This window comes from Engraulis encrasicolus, chromosome 15 (genome assembly GCF_034702125.1).
Source record: "Engraulis encrasicolus isolate BLACKSEA-1 chromosome 15, IST_EnEncr_1.0, whole genome shotgun sequence".
NCBI lineage: Eukaryota > Metazoa > Chordata > Actinopteri > Clupeiformes > Engraulidae > Engraulis > Engraulis encrasicolus.
In genome coordinates, this window is record NC_085871.1 from 50,337,304 (window position 1) to 50,357,583 (window position 20,280).

A 20,280-nucleotide genomic window follows, 5' to 3' on the forward strand; every position below is an offset into this window, starting at 1 on the left:
TGCAGAGTTAATAACGCCTCTCAGTGCAAGTCTTGATGTTATGAAATATGATGTTGGTCCACCTGTTGCAGAGTTAATAACGCCTCTCAGTGCAAGTCTTGATGTTATGAAATATGATGTTGGTCCACCTGTTGCAGAGTTAATAACGCCTCTCAGTGCAAGTCTTGATGTTATGAAATATGATGTTGGTCCACCTGTTGCAGATTTAATAACGCCTCTCAGTGCAAGTCTTGATGTTATGAAATAGAACTGGGCACGCTGTGGCGGAAGGCACTAATCCCCCCAATATCTGGGCTTGCGTGGCCACGAGGACCCCAGTTCGAGTTCGGACAGGATCATTTCCCGATCACTGTCCTGTCAAATAAAGGCATCCTTTTGTAGCTAATTACAACTTAAGTATACCAAAAAATGTTGGACAATTACATACTCCTAATGTTGTGGAAACAGTTTGGAGTGGGTCACTTCCAACATGAAAAGTTGACAGAAACACAATACACACACTCCTCAACCTTGTGGACCATAACATGAAGCTGTAATAGCTGCAAAAGATGGACCAACATCATACTGAACCATACGAGTTAGAAATGGCATGGCACTTAAAGATGGCCTCTCAACGTCATTTGATTAATATTGCTGTGTTCCCCATTGTTATTGAATGTGTTACGCGTTGGTCCTGTTTCAAAAAACGTTCTGGTTGCTTTGTTTCAAGCCATTTTTGCAAGCTAGCAATGTGGCTTGTGGAGAAACGAGAGGGTGTTCCGTGTTTCTCGTGGAAAAGCGTCTCTGATTGGCTCACTCTTCCTGCTCTCGTGGAAATGCATCTCTGATTGGCTCAGTCCTCCTGTTCTTGGATAGAATGTAATGGGAAACAGAGTCGCCACTTCTCCGGGTGGTACTGCACTATAGGGGCGCCAACGGAGGCGTGCATGCTCCATTCAGGGCTGTGCTCTTTCGACAGCGATCCCTAGGCGAGCTGTAGGCACGGAGCAACCAGAGTGGGCTTGCTGTATGGATGAGGCTTTGTGCTGTGTGTGTACCTGAGAGTAGCAACCAGCTGATAGCTAAGCTAAGCTAGATTTCGGGCCACCAGACGTTGCTTGTATTGAAAACAAGCAGAAAAAAAATACTCAACATGTTTTTAGGAAAATGGGTCGACATAAAGCTTTGTGGGCAATGCCTTCTTTCAACGTGACGAAACACAGAAAGGCTTTCGTGATTCGCTTGTTTCTCTGCATTATTAATGTAAATTGGGAAACACCGGGAAACACAGCCAGGCGAGGTGACGCACCGCTATGAGAGCCTTGCAAGTGAGTTTAACTTGGGGTGACCGTCCGATCTTCAAAAGGAGTGAGTAAAACTGTGTTTTATCGGAAGTTGGCCTTTAAATTCATATGTGAGTCAAGGCAGGTTAGCGAATACTTTTGGTAAATACTTGTTCTATATTACAAGCCTTTCATGAGATGTCTTACCAGATCTCTTCCTTGGCTCGGCATCTCTGTGGTTCTCTTCATTGTTCTCCAGCCGTCCTTGTGATCTACAGCAGTCCACCAGCACTACAGACACGCTCCTCAGACTGTACAGAGAACGCAGGATCTCCTCCCTGTCCTCTTTTACGCTCCTCAGCTGAGGTGGAGAACCAGGGAACTGCTCTGTTTCTTCTTTTATGTTCAGCTGGGATGGAGACGCAGGGAACTCTTCTCTCTCTTCTTTTATCTCCAGCTGTTCATGAGAACCAGGGACCTCTTCTCTCTCTTCTTTTATGTTCAGCTGGGATGGAGAATCAGTTGAGCTGAACTCCTCTGTCTCTTCTTTGACGCTCCTCATCAGCTGGAGTGGAGAGTTGACTTCTGCAGATGGCATCTTAGTAGCTACAGACCTTGAATCTGAACAGAAATGATGACAATTACTGGTAACGTTTTTTTTTTTTTTTTACATTTGCGATCCAACCTCACAGTAATGGCGGTACAAGCCTAAACCAGCATGCTAGGAACAAGGTAATGAGTGTAGAAGCTTAAATCAGCAATACCATGGATAGTAGTTGTAGACAGACACCAAGTGTTGAAGTCAGAACCTTTAGTGTGTAACACCCCAGATCAGGGATGGGCAACTTTCATGATATGGAGGGCAACATTTTTTCATCGCTACCATCGGAGGGCCACATGACCAGGGACCGGACTGCAACTCACATACAATAGCTCTAGACGCAGTTGGTTGCTCAATGACCGCCAATATTTTGGTTTGATTTGGAAGGAATGGGAGTGTTTTCTATCTGCCAACAGTATAATCACAACAGATTAATTCAGTAGTGTTTAGAAAAATCTGGTAATTTTTTATTTACTTCTTTAATTATAATTATGTTTCTTCTGAGTGAGGAGCCGGGCCGCATGTGGCCCCCGGGCCTCCAGTTGCCCATCCCTGCCCCAGATTTACTGCAATACACTCTGTTTATATAGCCAGGGGACAGGGGTCATACTGCCATCTTGTGGTAACATGTAGAACTTCACATATCAACACAGTAGTATCTACAGCTCCAGGCCACTTCATTAGAATAGCATGAAAAAGTTTATTTATTTCCATAATTCCATCAATAATGTTAAGCTGTCATGGATTGTAGATTCATGGCCCAGTTGCTAAAGTATTCCAATCATTCATTTTTTTCTTTTTACATATTTTGGCCTTCCAGCTAAAAAAACCCCCATGAATTGGGGAATTCGCATCATTAGAATATTGTTTTAAAATCACAATTTTCTTCATCAAAATTCGGTTCACATCAAATCAGTTGAAATTTGGTACTTTCTACATAACATGCAATGTTCAATAAGCTTACTTGGTTAAGACTCTCTCTCTCTCTCTCTCTGTCATAATCAATGCCATGATGCGTTTTACATTGAGGTCAATGGCAGAAACTGTATGGGAGTTATGGTAGCACAGATATCCTTGATGCTTTGCTGTCAGCCGTTCTTGTTTGTTGACCTGGTGTCCAACACTTCACTCTTCAATATAACCGTAGATTTCCATGCTACACATTTTGGTGTTAACTCACCAGTTTAATTCTAACTCACCAGAAATAAAACCCAATTCATGTTCAATACATAGGCCTACTTCTGTGCATTTCACTGTGCACCTTGTAAACATGAAAAGGTGATGGCAGTCAACATACGAGATTGGAGACGTGCCACACTGTGCCTGTGAGAAATCCCATTGTAAGTGAATTACGTTTATTTAACATACTTCCTGACAGCACAGAAAATAGCAGATTCTTATAGAGCTCTTCCATATGTTTATTTGGGATGTAGAGAAATAATGTCTGCATTGCCGCCAGGCAGCACAAGCACACAACTCTGTGCTCCACGAAAAGAAAGACTAGTCGAGCCTGCTGCTCTCAGAAAATAATTGAAGAACCATGGGCACCGTAACTCTATAATAGCAGCAACTTCAGAAAGCCCGTCGCCTTCTGGGGAATGTAGTGGGCCAGATTCACGCTACCAGCACCAGTAACTTACAAGCCAGTGATGTAGTCTACATTTTTGGGGTGGGTATACTGTATATTTGAGCATTTTTTTTGAAGTGGGTATACTATTCGTGCTATTCTAAATAATGGGTCAATCAATTTTAAGTGGGTATACTGAAATCCCTGAAATTCTTAAGTGGGTATAAGCTTACTGCGTACTACGTAGACTACACCACTGTTACAAGCTCTTGTCGATAATTAAATTCAACAGTGGATGGCCATAGATCTTCTTGTGACATTGCAGACACAGCTAAATCATGCCATACGCCTCTAACCAAAGATAAAGGGGTTGCTGCAACAACACACACCAGAGAACAAACTTCGAATGAACTAACTAAACGGAACGGACCTACTACCTGCACTATTTCGGGTCATCCAATGCAGTCGGGGGGGTTTTGTCGTCAGGAGAAATATGGCTGTAAAACAAAACGATAGGCCTTTGAATGCACTTTCTGGAATGCAAACAATAAAAAGTAGATACTTTCTGGCTACACTTGTCGGGGCTGTGCGGTGTTTGTTTTGAGATTTCCTTGAACGAGAGGAAGTGACGAATGGCCAGATGTTGACCAACTTCAATGTCAAAATAAATCTCTACTTCAAAGTAAAACCACAGCCCGTATAGAATTTGTCTCTTACAGAATCTGTGGTAAAACATGCTACTAATAGGCCTACTGCTAGGCTACCATAGAGATACTGTTGCTCCTTTAGAAAAAATCTCTGATATAGGCCTAGGCTACTACTACTACTACTCCTCCTACTAATGATAATAGGTTTAAAAAACTTGGGCACCTTACTCCATGCCAGGGGTGGAACTTTTTTGGAAGTTTTTTCCCCACCAGTCACTGTGGCTGGCAGATTTTAATAACCTACCAGTCACTCGCCATCTTTTTTTACGAGTCAACTAGCCAATAATAGACAATAGCCTAATAATAATAATTATTATTATTATTACTATTATTACATTTATTATTATTTCTATTATCATCATTGTTGTTAACATTATTATGGATGGATCACACTCAGTTTTTCCTTCCATCTTGTTCTTTTCATTATATTTAAACATTGGGGCTAGTATGACAGACGTTTCGGCTGCACAGAGCCTTCTTCAGTGTCTCTGAAAAAACTGAGTGCGATCCATTTCCTAACTGCTAGATTACTTCAGAGACGCACCAACAAGACGGATGAGCTCAGTGTGTGGAAGATAACCTTGTTGACATTATTATTATAATTATATTTATTTTTTTATTTATTAGTGTTTGGTTGACCATGCCCTTACAACCAGAAAGGAGGACTTCTTCTGTGGTTAGGGGTCTGGGGGCCAATTTTGTATTTTTAGATGCAATTTCTTGCATTCTAATACATTTTAGGGTGGATAATGGCAAAGGCCATCGGACAAAACATCGCCTGGACATTCAGGCTACTATTTAGAGCTCTAGTTGGGGTGAAAGTTTTCTCCCGTCAAAGTAGGGGTGTGCAAAATAATCGTCATATCGATGCATCGCGATACTTACTCTCACGATACAATGCATCGATTCATGACAAGGTATCGTGATACTTATTTTCTCAATATACTGCATGGATTCATGACAATTGATTATTTGATAACAATAAAATTTGATTTGCCACAGGTTATTTTGTTCAGTAGAGAATAGGTAATATTTCTGTTGTGATGTAAGCTCTCTCCCAGATGATAGAATGCTTAAATAGAATGAACTGACTTAAGAAAGCTACACAGCAACTGACAAATAAGATGTATTTTACACATTTACTGAAGTAAATATCGCAATGCATCACAGTAGTACATGAATCGCAATGCATCGTGATAGAATCGCATCGTGGCATGTGTATCGTGATGCGCATCGAATCGTGAACCCTTTGCCAATACCCACCCCTACGTCAAAGTGACTGGTTGAGTGTTGTTGATGGTGGTGGTATATATTCATGAAAAAGGTAACAATAGTGAATGAGTAGCATGGATTCTGGAAATAAACCACTAAAATCGCACACAGTGTACCTTTAAATTTCAAACTGGTTGAGTGTGGGTTGACAAATTTACCAGTCACCGCCAGACTGTCTTTCAGATCGACACGATTGTGTAGAACTAAAGGCAGTATGGGAGTTCCCAGGCTACCATGCTGGTATGATGCAGCTATAACCAGGGGCAGCCGAGGCCTAGTGGTTAGAGAATTGGCCTTTCAAGGTTGCCGGTTCTAATCCTCACTACATCTGCATCCATGGCTGAAGTGCCCTTGAGCAAGGCACCTAACCCCACATTGCTCCAGGGCCTGTGTAACGGAGGCTAACTAGCATAGAGTTGGCGTGGAACGTTGGTAAAACCTCCCTCCGATAGCCTCATACAGTCTCGTGCCGTTGGGCCGAGAGACTAGTCTCTTGGCCCAGCGGTATCGTACTGTGTCTCCCATTGCCGAACCGTTGTAGTTGATGAGGTCGCACGTTCGATCCCCGAGGGGGGTGAACAGGTGCAAGATGACCTCCGTCACAGTGGTGCCGCTGACCCGGGATGGGAGTGAGGTTTAAGGGGGAGAGTGTAACGGAGGCTAACTAGCACAGAGTTGGCGTGGAACGTTGGTAAAAACCTCCCTCCGATAGCCTCATACAGTCTCGTGCCGTTGGGCCGAGAGACTAGTCTCTTGGCCCAGCGGTATCGTACTGTGTCTCCCATTGCCGAACCGTTGTAGTTGACGAGGTCGCACGTTCGATCCCCGAGGGGGGTGAACAGGTGCAAGATTACCTCCGTCACACCTGTACTGTAACCAATACCCTGAAAAAGAATAGTTGTAAGTCGCTACAAAGGGTGCAGGATCATTTACATTTTAAAGCAATATCAATATACAGTAAACCTCTGCCTGGCTTGTGCCATGACTGAATCCCGCTGTGCATGCTGTTATGATCTTAGAAAAAGCCTCCGGCTTAGAAATGAATTAAGTAAGTAAACCTACACCAGACGGCATTGAATTTAGTGTGCTTTTTTGCCGTGCCCACCTCCAAAATGACCACAGAATGATTTCACAAAATGCTTTTAGATTGTCTATATGTTATTTTTGTTATACAACTTATTTCTGATGAATGCAGAGGAAAGCTTTTACCTTGTGAAAAGTATTCACTGAATGACGCATGTTTAAAGCCGGGTTCAGACTCGTCCCTCAGTTGCAGGACACGTATTAGGCACGGACGCAACCAAGCATAAAAATGCTTGATCAACACGAGATCTGCTTAGTCTAATAAAGGTGGAGTTGAATGCTTGGCAAACAAGTTGGACCGTTTTTTCCTAAAGGGCTCTGCATACTTAACGTGCGCACTTTGGCGCGAGAACCATTAAAATGTGGCAGACCATTCATAGTCAAAAGCGCCATTTACAGGCTTTTGCTTGCATTTTCAGAAGTGTGCCCTCTGCTGTTCATGAGAGAAACTGCAGAAATCGCCGGCAGAATCAGATGCAGCGGTTGTAGCGATCTAAAATAGAAAGCCAAACACGGCTGCTGTAGGGCTACTGAACGTCTGACATATGACTTACCACAATGAAACATGGATTTTTGTTGTAGCCTACATTGCCAGATCATTCCAACACCATGTGAGATTGTTCTGGCTGCAGAATTTATAAATAGATCGCCAAACACAACGTGCTTCTGAACAAAGTAAACAATTGTTTCACTGAACAACATTTAAGGGAGAAGATAAAATAACTCTCTAGGACATTTTATTATCTTCAAAATGATCCAGGATCCATTCTGTAGTAGCTTACAGTAGCGGTAGCCTCTCTTCGCAACTCCCGCTTTGTCTGCCTACCTGCATGGTCGCTGGTGGCGCATGCCAAGTTACAAAAAAATGTGGGGTGCAAGACCTCGCGCCGCGCCAGCTTGCGGAGTGGCGTGTGACGTCATTTTGAGCGCACGCCATCGTCGCGATTGAGGTATGAAGGAGGTTAGCGCCAGTTACGCCAAGTATGAATCCGCCTTAACGTGATTTCCCAAGACATAAAAAACGCTGCTTCCTACTTGGAGCAGCGAGTGAACTGCCTCACAAGCATGCCATGGGGGCTAAACCTGCAATTCACGTCAGATTGATGAATGCCAATCATGCCTTGTATGATAAAGTGCTATACAAATACAAAATTATTATTATTGTTTTGTTGAACTGTATCCAAAGCACTCTCCTTTGAGTCAAGGTAGTTGAAGTATTAAAAACCCTTTATTTCACATCAGGGTTAACATGTTAAAAACGCTGACCGGTTTCAGCCGTCTGGCCTTCATCAGGGCGTGGTTAGAAACTCAGGTACCTGGGTAACACAGTAAACCTTCAGAGGTCACATAGGTCAGGTATAAACACGTTTATGTTACAATAATCACAAAGAATTGATGTATGGGGCATTGAAAGAGTGGTAAGAAAATGCTGAATATAAAAATGCTGAATAGCAAAAAGCTGAATAGTAGGAAATAGAATGGTAGAAAAAGACAACATAATAGACAACATAATGGAGGCTAGGCATCTGACACTGGGTCATATTCAAACTATCATACTCTTAACATCATACGCATCATAGCAAAGACCTGAAGTCAATTTCATCATTTAAACCTGGGTAGGTCATGGCATCCATGCTGTGAATCCAAAAAGTCTCTCTTTGCAGTAATCATTCAGTCTGTCTCCTCCCCTTATAGGTTCCTGTGTATATGCTCTACTATGGATCTATACTGAGATTTATAATGAAAAAAGTGTCAGTCTGTATCACAGTGAATCATAAAATCTTACTTATAAAGCTCAAGAATCACATTTTCCATAAGTCCATAAGTTCCACAGATTGATGACAACATTATGGCTAATGCTGGACATAAGCACTTTCAAACTTGTCTTTCCAATTGCAGTATTTTTATATACAGCTGCGGCAAGCATTGAGAGACCACTTCGAAATGTTCAGTTTTTCTGATATTACTTTGGATAGATATGTGTTTGAGTAAAACAAACATTGCTATTTCATTCTATAAACTACCGACAACATTTCCTCTGAATTTCGAAAGAAAATATTGTCATTTGGATCAGTTATTTGCAGAAAATCTCAAAATGGTCAAAGTAAAACACAAGATGCAATGTTTCCAAATCTCAAAAATGGCAAAGAAAAGAAGATGATATTAACTTTAAAACAACATAATCGTTCTGTATTAACTTAGGAAGAATTCAGAAGGCAATATTTGGTGGAATAAGCCCGATTTGTAGTCACAGCTATCATGCGTTTTGGTACTTTAATCTATTTAGACTTTATTCCAGGACTGGTGCAAGAATTCAAGTTACTGAGCTTGGGTTGATGGCTTGTGACCATCCAGCTTCCTCTTGACCACATTCCAGAAGTTTTCAAGGGGGTTCGGGCCTGGAGTTTGGGCTGACCATGTCAGGGTATTGATATGGTGGTCTTCCATCCACAGCTTGATTGGCAAGCTGAGTGGCTGGAGCATTGTCCTCGGATTGAAAACAAAAATGTTTTGTGTAATCAGTCACATCCTATTGGAAATCGGTAGCAAAGTGTATATTCTGTTAGGGTATGTAAACATATGACCGCCACTGTAGCTTTAAGGTTAGAGGACTGTGAGAAACTCGTTACACTGGCTGAGAGCTTAAGGCTTCTCTCAAGTGTGATGACAAGTAGGGATGCAAATGATTAATCGACTTTAGATTAGTTGTCGAGCAAGAGGTTGCTCGATTAAAATGTATTAATCGCGATTAACCGCTAGAGGGCGCTAGAGACTGTTGAGTGGTTCTCGTTCTAGTCCTACTCAAATCCATGGTGCGCAGATTTTATGTATTAAATCGTTATTGCAACTTCTAGAGTTCTTGTGGGTCTTTTGGAGATGTGTACTTGAATCTGTGATTATGCCAAGTCCAATGGTGTAAGTTGTTACTGCTTGAATTATGAGAAAAACGATCTTTCAAGACAGGCACATGTCACTGCAAGCAGCATTTTACTGTAGGGTTAAGCTTGCTAGGTTAGCTTAGCGTGCTAACTAGCGAAATCACAAACGTAGTCATTTCAAATTGTGAGCTGTAATTTTAATCACTACACCCTGTCAGATATCAAGACTAGTATTAGCTGAACTGGGCATGAATATATATGACCATGCATGAAGAGGAGCACCATCTGTTCAATTTCAGGTGAATCCATGTTAGCTGTAAGTGTTGTTGTCATAGCTCCATTCATTCTCAATGGAGCCTGTTATCTTATTAGCTCTCCTTACAGACACAGGAAATAAAAAAAAAAAGTGTTCAGAAACGAACTTTGTTGACATTACTATCCATTATGGACAACAACACACTACCCAACATATGGCATTTCTTTATTTTGAAGCGTATTAAATTAAAATGCTTGTGGTTGGCTGACACATATGCAGACAAGTCCTGAGTCTGATCACGTTTCACTCAACGTTGTCTGTCATATAGGCAAGGCGACAGAGGGGGGCGTGGGGCTACTAGTTCACTCCTGGGTGAAAGCAATGCCTCCCCAAAGGTGGTTTGGAGATGCCATAGAAAACAGCTTTCTTTTCCTAATGCATAATTATAATTATATTACAATAATATAATATCATACAATAAAATACAATATGGGATTAATGATCATAATATAATTCTCATAATATAATTTAATATAACAATATATACACTTTTTGAACTCAGTGTTTTAACTATTTAGCTGATATTTTAAAAGGCTCTATGAAATTCAGGGGAAAAAACGCCGCTTATCAATTAATCGAAAGTCGATCGATAACACTATCAACTAATGATTAATGAATTAATCGATAATTTGCATCCCTAATGACAGGTGTTTCTTAAGGTTAGAAGAATGTGAGAATTTCTTTCCACAGTCGGTGCACGAAAATGGCATCTCTCCCGTGTGAACAAGTTGGTGGATTTGGAGTTCTGCATTAGTCTTAAAGCTCTTGTCACATTGGTTGCAAGCGAACGGCTTCTCTTCAGTGTGAATGAGGCGATGTGTGCGGAGGTGAGAAGAATGTGAGAAATTCTTTCCACAGTCGGTGCATTAAAATGGTTTCTCCCCTGTGTGAACACGCAGGTGACTTTGGAGATGTGTATTTAATTTAAAGCTCTTGTCACACTGACTGCAAGGGTACGGCCTCTCTCCAGTATGAATGCGACGATGTGTGTAGAGGTTAGCAAGCTGTGAGAATTTCTTTCCACAGTCGGTGCATGTAAATGGCTTCTCCCCTGTATGAACACGCTGGTGGATTTGGAGCCTGTCTTTTCTCTTAAAGCTCTGGTCACAATGACTGCAAGCGTACGGCTTCTCTCCAGTGTGAATGCGACGATGTGCGCGGAGGCCGTTGGGATATGAAAAACTCTTTCCACAGTCGATGCATGAAAATGGTTTCTCCCCCGTGTGAACAACCTGGTGCCTTTGAAGATCTCTTTTTGAGGTAAAGCTGTAGTCACACTGACTGCAAGGATGCGGCCTCTCTCCAGTGTGAATGCGACGATGCATGTGGAGGGCAGAAGAATGTGCGAAACTCTTTCCACAGTCTGTGCATGAAAATGGTTTCTCCCCTGTGTGAATGGGCTGATGGCGTTGGAGCTCTGCGTTTGTCTTAAAGCTCTTGTCACACTGTCTGCAAGCGTGCGGTCTCTCTCCAGTGTGAACGCGGCGATGTGAGTGGAGGTGAGCAAACTGTGAGAAGCTCTTTCCACAGTCTGTGCATGAAAATGGTTTCTCCCCTGTGTGAATGGGCTGATGGCGTTGGAGCTCTGCTTTTGTCTTAAAGCTCTTGTCACACTGACTGCAAGCGTACGGCTTCTCTTCAGTGTGAATAAGGCGATGTTTGTGGAGGTTAGAAGAGGTTGAGAAACTCTTTCCGCAGTCCGTGCATGAAAATGGTTTCTCTCCAGTGTGACAACGTCGATGCACATGGAGGGCAGACGATGTTGGGAAACCCTTTCCACAGTCAGTGCATGAAAATGGTTTCTCCCTTGTGTGAACACGCTGGTGCCTTTTGAGCTCATCTTTTGTCTTAAAGCTCTTGTCACACTGACTGCAAGCGTACGGCCTCTCTCCAGTGTGAACGCGGCGATGTGAGTCGAGGTGAGAAGACCGTGAGAAGCTCTTTCCACAGTCAGAGCATGAAAATGGTTTCTCCCCTGTGTGAACAAGCTGGTGTTTGTTGAGGTTTGAGACTAGATTAAAGCTCTTGTCACACTGACTGCAAGGGTACGGCCTCTCTCCAGTGTGAATGCGACGATGTTTGTGCAGGCTACCAGAATCCGAGAAACTCTTTCCGCAGTCCGTGCATGAATATGGTTTCTCTCCAGTGTGACAGCGAAGATGTATATGGAGGTTAGAAGACTGTGTGAATCTCTTTCCACAGTGGGTGCATAAAAATGGTTTCTCCCCTGTGTGAACACGTTGGTGGTTTAGGAGCTCATCTTTTCTCTTAAAGCTCTTGTCACACTGGCTGCAAGCGTACGGCCTCTCTCCAGTGTGAATACGGTGATGTGAATGGAGGTGATCAGCCCGTGAGAAGCTCTTTCCACAGTCAGAGCATGAAAAAGGTTTCTCCCCTGTGTGAACACGCTGGTGGACTTGGAAGTTTTGTTTTGTCTTAAAGCTCTTGTCACACTGACTGCAAGCGTACGGCCTCTCTTCAGTGTGAACGTGGCGATGACTGAGGAGGTTAGAAAAGCATGAAAAACTCTTTCCGCAGTCCGTGCATGAAAATTGCTTCTCTCCTGTGTGAACACGTTGGTGGATTTGGACTTCTCTTTTAGTCTTGAAGCTCTTCTCACACTGACTGCAAGGGTAACGCCTCTCTGTGGTGAGGGCAGCAGAATGTGTTTTTCCACTAAACTCTGCTCCGCTGGAACTGCAGTGAAGCTGATGCCCTGTGAAGAATAGAACGGAGCAAACTATATTAACAACAGAACACACACACACGCGCACGTGCACACACGCGCACACACGCGCACACACGCACATATCATTAATATGTAATTTTTGGTCAAAAGTAGGCGGATCAGGATTTTATGCAGGTTTGCCGTTTTGGAAGTTTTTACCTATTCATGAATAAATGTAGAGGTGATCCAACAACAAAAAGTCTAGTAACCCTATAAGCTTAATACTTACCTTTTAAAATGAGCCATTAGCCACCTGCACTATATCACCAAAAGTATTCGCTAACCTGCTTTGACTCGCACAGGAACTGAAGTGGCATTAGGGGTGGGAGATATACACTCACAGGCCACTTTATTAGGAACACCTCTCTAGTGCTGGGTTGGGGCCCACTTTATTAGGAACACCTCTCTAGTGCTGGGTTGGGGCCCACTTTATTAGGAACACCTCTCTAGTGCTGGGTTGGAGCCCACTTTATTAGGAACACCTCTCTAGTGCTGGGTTGGAGCCCACTTTATTAGGAACACCTCCCTAGTGCTGGGTTGGAGCCCACTTTATTAGGAACACCTCTCTAGTGCTGGGTTGGAGCCCACTTTATTAGGAACACCTCCCTAGTGCTGGGTTGGAGCCCACTATATCAGGAACATTGTGAAGTCGCTAAAATCAGCAAAGCACTAGCAACAACATCAGCAGTGTCCGGGAGCAACAGGTCTGAAGTCAGTTGTGCTGGGTGCTAATTCTTTAACTTAACTTTAACTTTTCAACTTTATTTCAACATTTGAGTGTTTTTTCAAAAGCCATAAAAAATCGAGTTCTTTGACCGTGTGAACAACAAACATACCAGATCAACGTGTTAGGCCCCATCCTCCATAAAAAAACGTAATGGACTTGATATCAAGTCTTTGGCACTGTGCCATACATTCTGAAAAGGCGCGTTTTCAAGTTCACGGCACTCAAAAAACTACACTTCTAATATCTCATAATTCATATTCAGATGATGCTCCATGCAGGGTTCACGTTAGCCGGCTGTGGCCGGACATTGGCCGTTTGCATGCATGAATGACCGGCAAAATAAAATGTGGTCAGACAAAAATGACTGCAATCAGTCAGTAAATAATATTAGCTCATTTTAAATAGGCCTACTTAAATTTACAAAACGCCAGTAGGCCTAATATGAAACTGAGCAAAGCTGAAAATATTTGTGAATAGCCTATGTAAATGAACTTGTCATAAACAGCACGCAATATTGCTTGCGCTCTCAACCCGTCGTTGTCCCCAATAGGGATGCAAATGATTAATCGATTAATCAACTTTAATCGATCAATGTGTTAATCGATTAAAAAACATTAATCGCAATTAATCGACAATTCAACTGACAAGAGACCCAGGTGAAATGGGTATGTGTACATGCTACACGGATCCATTGACTTTCACTAGCTTAGCGACATACTCCCTCTTTTAACTTAACTAAGACAACGCTTAACATGAAAAATAAGACACTTTACCACCTTTATAAACCCCAGCCAACGATTTTAACTGTACTAGGCCCCAAAATAGTGGCATAACTTACCCCTTTAAAGGAACAGTCCACCATTTTTTTATTTTCACATATTTGCAGTATTTCCAAGCATTATTCATTAATGTGCATATAATTTTCTTCAGTAGGCCTACTTAAGGGTTTTCAGTACTTAGATGTATTGGATCAGAATTATTAGCATAGCTTAGCATCATCACTGGAATTGAATGGAGGCATTAGCATCAAGCCACAAATGATCACAGGACATTAAATAGCTGTTTTGCGCTCTGGTAAATTTTACCTTAATTTTAAAGTACTTTATAAGTACATTTGATGATGTTTTTTTGCCCCCATAGACTTGCATTGCTATGCAATAGCATGGCTGTACTGTTAAACTAGGCAATGGAAACACAGACGAAAATTATATGCACATTCATGAATAATGCTGGGAAATACTGCAAATATGTGAAAATCAAAAAAGGGTGGACTGTTCCTTTAAAGGGACACTGTGCAGGAAATGGTCAAAAAAGGTGCTGCAACTATGCCGCTCATTGAAACTGGGCTGCCTATTGCCAAATTTGATCTTTACATGAAAGTTTACTAAGTAATAAACAAACATTTTCAATGGTCCAAGTAGAGTCCATTTTCCAGCATAAAATGGCTATTTTTGGAAATTCAAAATGGCGGACCATGGAGAAGATCCCCCTTTTCATGTATGAAAAGTGCAATTTTTCCAGTCATAATGAATACTTACAATTTGATGGTGGTGGTAATTATTCATGAACAAGGTAACATTAGTGAATGGGCAGCATGAATTCTGGAAATAAACAACTAAAAATCTCACACAGTGTACCTTTAATATTAGTGCCAGATTCTTGCAAATTCAGGTCTGGGGTTCTACCTTGCCATTGAAAAGGTACAGTTGTATTAAAATCCGTGTCAGTCGGGTCCCAAAGTGTCTGATTTCACGTGAAATTACTCTATTGCAGGCTTTCCCCCAGCGCTTTCTTATCAAGGCGGCCGCCTTGACTAAACCCCACCCCCGCCTTGGCTACGTTCCTTAAAAAAAAAAAAAAAAAAAAAAAAAAAATTGCGTCCGAGGGCAAAAAAAAAAAAAAAAAACTTGTAAAAAAAAAAGTTGTAATGCATGTTCAAGCGCAGGCACTAGGACAACATCGGTTGGACTAAATTGTGACACCTAGTGGTCGGATTTATTACTACGCCATGTGTGTCCATCCTCGAGGCCATATTTTGAAACAATTTTAATTGGGTTGCAGCAGGTTGCAGTGAATGCCCCTTCACTGGAGCGCGCGAATTTGAAATGGTGGACAACCCTGGCTTGGAGCCATTGAAACCCATTCAAAAGTACATTTGTTCGATGTTCGACAGAATATTTTTAATTAGACCTTAAGACACACCATGTGTCTTGTTTAAAAGCTGAGAACCTCAGCTTTCCATACCTGAAAACGGTATTTTCCTAGCATCTACCAATCCGAAGGTAGCCTACTTTAAGTGCAGAATTACTTTTCTAAAGATAGCGTTTTGTTTCCTTGGAAACGGACGCGGTTTGTTTATGTGTTACGCATACGCTATTTGACTCGGGTTTGCATTATTATGGATGAATTTCTAATCTTGACATTCTAATGGACAATCTGTGCGAGTTTCAAAATGCGTTTTTATGTAACATGGGAGTAAAATGTGTTAACAGTACGCCCGTCTGGGATTTGTTAGCTAGTTTGCTAGTTAGCTAGCAAGTAAGTAATAGCAGAAATAAACTCTCTCTGGAATTAGAATCGATCTGTCTCAATGGCCCAAGCATAAACAAAGAAACACCAGGATTTGGATGTAATGCTATAATATCAGCAATTTGTCAAAGCAAAACATTCTGAGAACATTCACAGAACCAGTTCATTATATCCACAGCCTTGAGTGTCGGCAAATCTTTCCACTTTTGACATGATGTAGTGTAGAGACCTAGCACTTGCTAGCTAACTAGCGGGCCAGCTAGTTTAACAAATCCCAGACGGGATGTAAACACATTTACTCCCATATCACATAAAAACACATTATGAAATTCGCATAGATTGTCCATTAACATGTCAAGATTAGAAATTCATCCATAATAGTGCAAAACCGAGTCAAATAGCGTATGCGTAACACATAAACCGCGTCCGTTTCCAAGGAAACAAAACGCTATCTTTAGAAAAGTAATTCCGCACTTAAAGTGGGCTACCTTCGGATTGGTAGATGCTAGGAAAATACCGCTTTCAGTTATGGAAAGCTGAGGTTCTCAGCTTTTAAACAAGTCCAATGGTGTGTCTTTAGGTATAATTAAAATTATTCTGTGTCAGATCGAAAAAATGAAGTTTTGAATGGGTTTCAATGGCTCCAAGCCCAGGTTGTCCACCAGCAGCGGTAGATCACCACCAGGGGGCAGCACTATGACGTCAACACATTGAGAGTAAATAGAATGGAGGCCAAAATTCTATTTCATTGTTGAAGCCAAGTTGGAGCCAAGGTTGGACCCAAAAAGACCAAAAAATGGCCAAATCCCATTCATTCCAATGAGAGACATAAAACCCTGTATCTCCCTTAAATGCCACTCCAGGGGGATCATTTTTCGCTCAACTAGTAGGTCCCCTTGCTCTCCAACTTACCAGGGTTAATGTAAACAACCTGCACTGCACTTTTTGTTACATTTTTCTTTTCAGCTTCTGTAAATAGTTTTGATATGGCAGGTCAATAAATACATATTTTCCAGTTCTACACAGCTTTGTTATTATTCAAACCCCCCCCCCCCCCAAACCCCCGAAACAGTATTCGTGCCGTGCGTGACATCAAACCCCGCCAACACCTCCCCCCGCGTGACATCGCGAGTGCCCCCCCCCCCCCCCCCCCCCCCGCCCCGCCCCAGGGACAGACTCGAAGCCTCACCACCTTGACTAACCAATTTTCTGGGGGAAACAATGTATTGTATTGTATTGTATAAAAATGTCCCAGCACACACAACAAAGTCCATAAAGACACGGATGACAGTCTCTGATGAGCTTGACTGAGTTGACAGAAACACAATACACACACTCCTCAACCTTGTGGACAGCCTTTCCATAAGAGGCGAGCTGAAGCTGTAATAGCAGTAAAAGGTGGACCATAGAGGCAGAAAATAACACTAGAGGTGACCCCGCCCCCCTTTGTACGGCAATCTGTAGCGGCCATTATCTGTAGGTAGATCAGAGATATGGAAATTAACGGAGAAGGAGGTTCACCTCTGTCAAAAATGGCTTAATCATGTGAAAATGTCCATCAACACACTATACAAGGACAATAGTTGAGGTGTGTTGCTAACTATGTTCATAACATATATAATTCGATTTCTAAATGTATTTTATCGACTCATGATTTAAGTAGATATTTAGCTTGACATTTCAACTTCATATTCACAGTTTTAGGCCATTTTTTGACAGGGGTGGGCGTGTTCTCCATTGACTTGCATTGACTGAAGGTGCCTACACTACCTACGGAAGTTGGGAGGAAGCTCCATCTGCCATTTCTCAGTGCTGTCGCAAATTGTCGTGTCACCTCTAGTGTTATTTTCTACCTCTATGAGGTGGATAGACATCATACTGAACGGGTTAGAGATGGCATGGCACTTAAATTCATACGCGAGTCAAGGCAGGTTAGCGAATACTTTTAGTAGGGCTGCACGATAATGGAAAAAAATCATAATCACGATTATTTTGGTCAAAATCATAATCACGATTATTGATTTTTGCAGATTTTTTTGAAAATTATAACAAGATGAAATATAGCCAAGAATGAATTACATACGGGATGAGCAAAATAAAATGAATTGTAATAATTATGTTAAGGTAATAGCATGAAACTTAAGTGGACAGATTTCTGGCCAGAAACACCAGCCTGTCTGTATGTTCTGGCTTCAAGGACGCTCTCAAAAGTAGGTCACTATTGCCACGATTAAATCACAATTAAAATCATGAGTTCGATTTAACTATTTTATCACGATTTTGATTATTTTTCGATTAATTGTGCAGCCCTAACCTTTGGTAAATACTTTTTCCCACAGAGTACTATAAGTCGTTCATGAGATGTCTTACCAGATCTCTTGGTTGCCTCGGCATCTCTGTGGTTCTCTTCATTGTTCTCCTGCCGTCCTTGTGGTCTACAGCAGTCCACCAGCACTACAGATACGCTCCTCAGACTGTAGAGAGAACGCAGGATCTCCTCGCTGTCCTCTTTTACGCTCCTCAGAGAAGTGGGGAACTGCTCAGTCTCTTCATTAACGCTCTTCGTCAGCTGGGGTGGAGAGTTGACTTCTGCAGAGGCCATCTTAGCAGTGTTCTACAGACCTTGAAATTGATCAGAAATGTCATGACAATTACTGCTGGCAAAGTTTGTGTTTTTTACATTAATTGCAACCCGACCTGTGACACATCCACAAGATGTTGTTTTTTAAACACATAGTGATGAGTGTAGAAGCTTAAATCAGCAGTATGGACAGTAGTATCGATATTATTTGATGGCTTAAAATGTACACTGCGCAAGATTTTTAACTTAGTTGTTTATTTCCAGAATTCATGATACCCATTCACTAATGTTGCATTTTTCATGAATACTTACTGTACCACTACCATCAAATTCTAAGTATTCATTGTGACTGGGAAAATTGCACTTGTCATACATGAAAAGGGTGATCTTCTCCATGGTACGCCATTTTGAATCTCCAGAAATACATATTCAGCTGCAAAAGCGTACAAATCTTTTCTCCACGAGCCTAGTTGCGCTGGGGGGAAAGACTTGAAGCCTATGGGCACTGTAAAGTCCAGAATAGCTGCGACTTGAAAAATGAAACTTCGGATAGCCTGAGTGTAGCGGTCAGATTCACGTTACCAGCAGTAGGCTAGGCCTACATGCAAGCTCTTTAGCGGAGCAAATAAGACCAAAAATAGTTCACTTTGGTATGCAAGCATAGAAATTGGCACAGAGGTTCATTAGAATGTACTCTTTCAGCTAGGGGCGTTGGCCACGCAAAAATCCAAAATGGCGGCCATTTTTCAAGATGGCCACCCTGTTCACTTGTAAATAAGGCTAAGAATAGTTAAATTAATGATACAATCATACAATTCGGCACAAATGTTCATTTGAATGCACTCTTTCACAAAAGAGCATTGGCCACTCAAAATCCAAGATGGCCGCCATTTTTCAAGATGGCCACCCTGTTCACTTGTAAATAAGGCTAAGAATAGTTAAATTAAGGATACAATCATACAATTAGGCACAAATGCTCATTAGAATGCACTCTTTCACAAAAGAGCATTGGCCACTCAAAATCCAAGATGGCCGCCATTTTTCAAGATGGCCACCCTTTTCACTTGTAAATAAGGCCAAGGATAGTTAAATTAATGATACAATCATACAATTAGACACAAATGTTCATTAGAATGCACTCTTTCACAAAAGAGCATTGGCCACTCAAAATCCAAGATGGCCGCCATTTTTAAGATGGCCACCTCTCAACTTGTAAATAAAGCCAAGAAGAGTTAAATTAGGGATGCAATCATGCAATTTTCCACAAATGTTCACCAGAAAGCACTCTTTGATCTTTGATCAATGATATAAGCCTAGGAGCCCAACTGAAATATTCAATTTTCATATCAATCAAGTACATGTACATATCAAGTGTCAGTGACAGCTTGGATGATCTACCTCTATAAGGCCATTACAAATAAAATGTGTGCTGGTTTGTGTTCAGATATGTATATCTCAAGTCCTAAATGTACTATGGAGTGATGGGCCGTTATTAGGGATGCACGATGTATCGGCCAGATGTATCGGTATCGGCCGATATCGGCCAATATTCAACACATCGGACATCGGTCTGATGGGTAAAACTGGGCCGATGTTAACGACGATGTTTTTTTTTATATGTTACGGTTCTAAAAGAATGGACTTGACGATGACTTTCACTGTTTGTCTTCTATTTTGTCTCTATTTTTTTATCTGATTATCACAGGGAGTTAAAAAGTGTTTTTGGAAATAAGACGACATTCAAAAATTCTGATTGTTTGCATCATTGTCATCTCTTTTTTTTTTTAAAAAAGAAAGAAAAACATCGGTATCGGTTAATATCGGTCATCGGCCAAAACCGCAATATCACAATCGGATATCGGTATCGGCCGAAATTTTTGACATCGTGCATCCCTAGCCGTTATGCTTAGGAAATTATGAATAATCAATATGCAATACTCCATACATACAGTATATTGACAAATACTTTATGTTTTAAGAGAGCAAAATGGCAACATGTCTGTTTTCTGTTCTACTTTGGCCTTAAAC

At 41.6% G+C, this 20,280-nt stretch overlaps 1 protein-coding gene across 1 annotated transcript in view; it reads right to left on the reverse strand.

The window, feature by feature from the left end:
• Nucleotides 1-20,280, reverse strand: part of LOC134464159 (zinc finger protein 493-like) — a 28,352-nt gene that overhangs the window by 4,134 nt on the left and 3,938 nt on the right. The window contains 2 exon segments of the mRNA XM_063217621.1: nucleotides 11,320-12,403; nucleotides 18,042-18,293. Coding sequence (XP_063073691.1) covers nucleotides 11,320-12,403; nucleotides 18,042-18,273 — 1,316 coding nt within the window. The 5' untranslated portion in view covers nucleotides 18,274-18,293.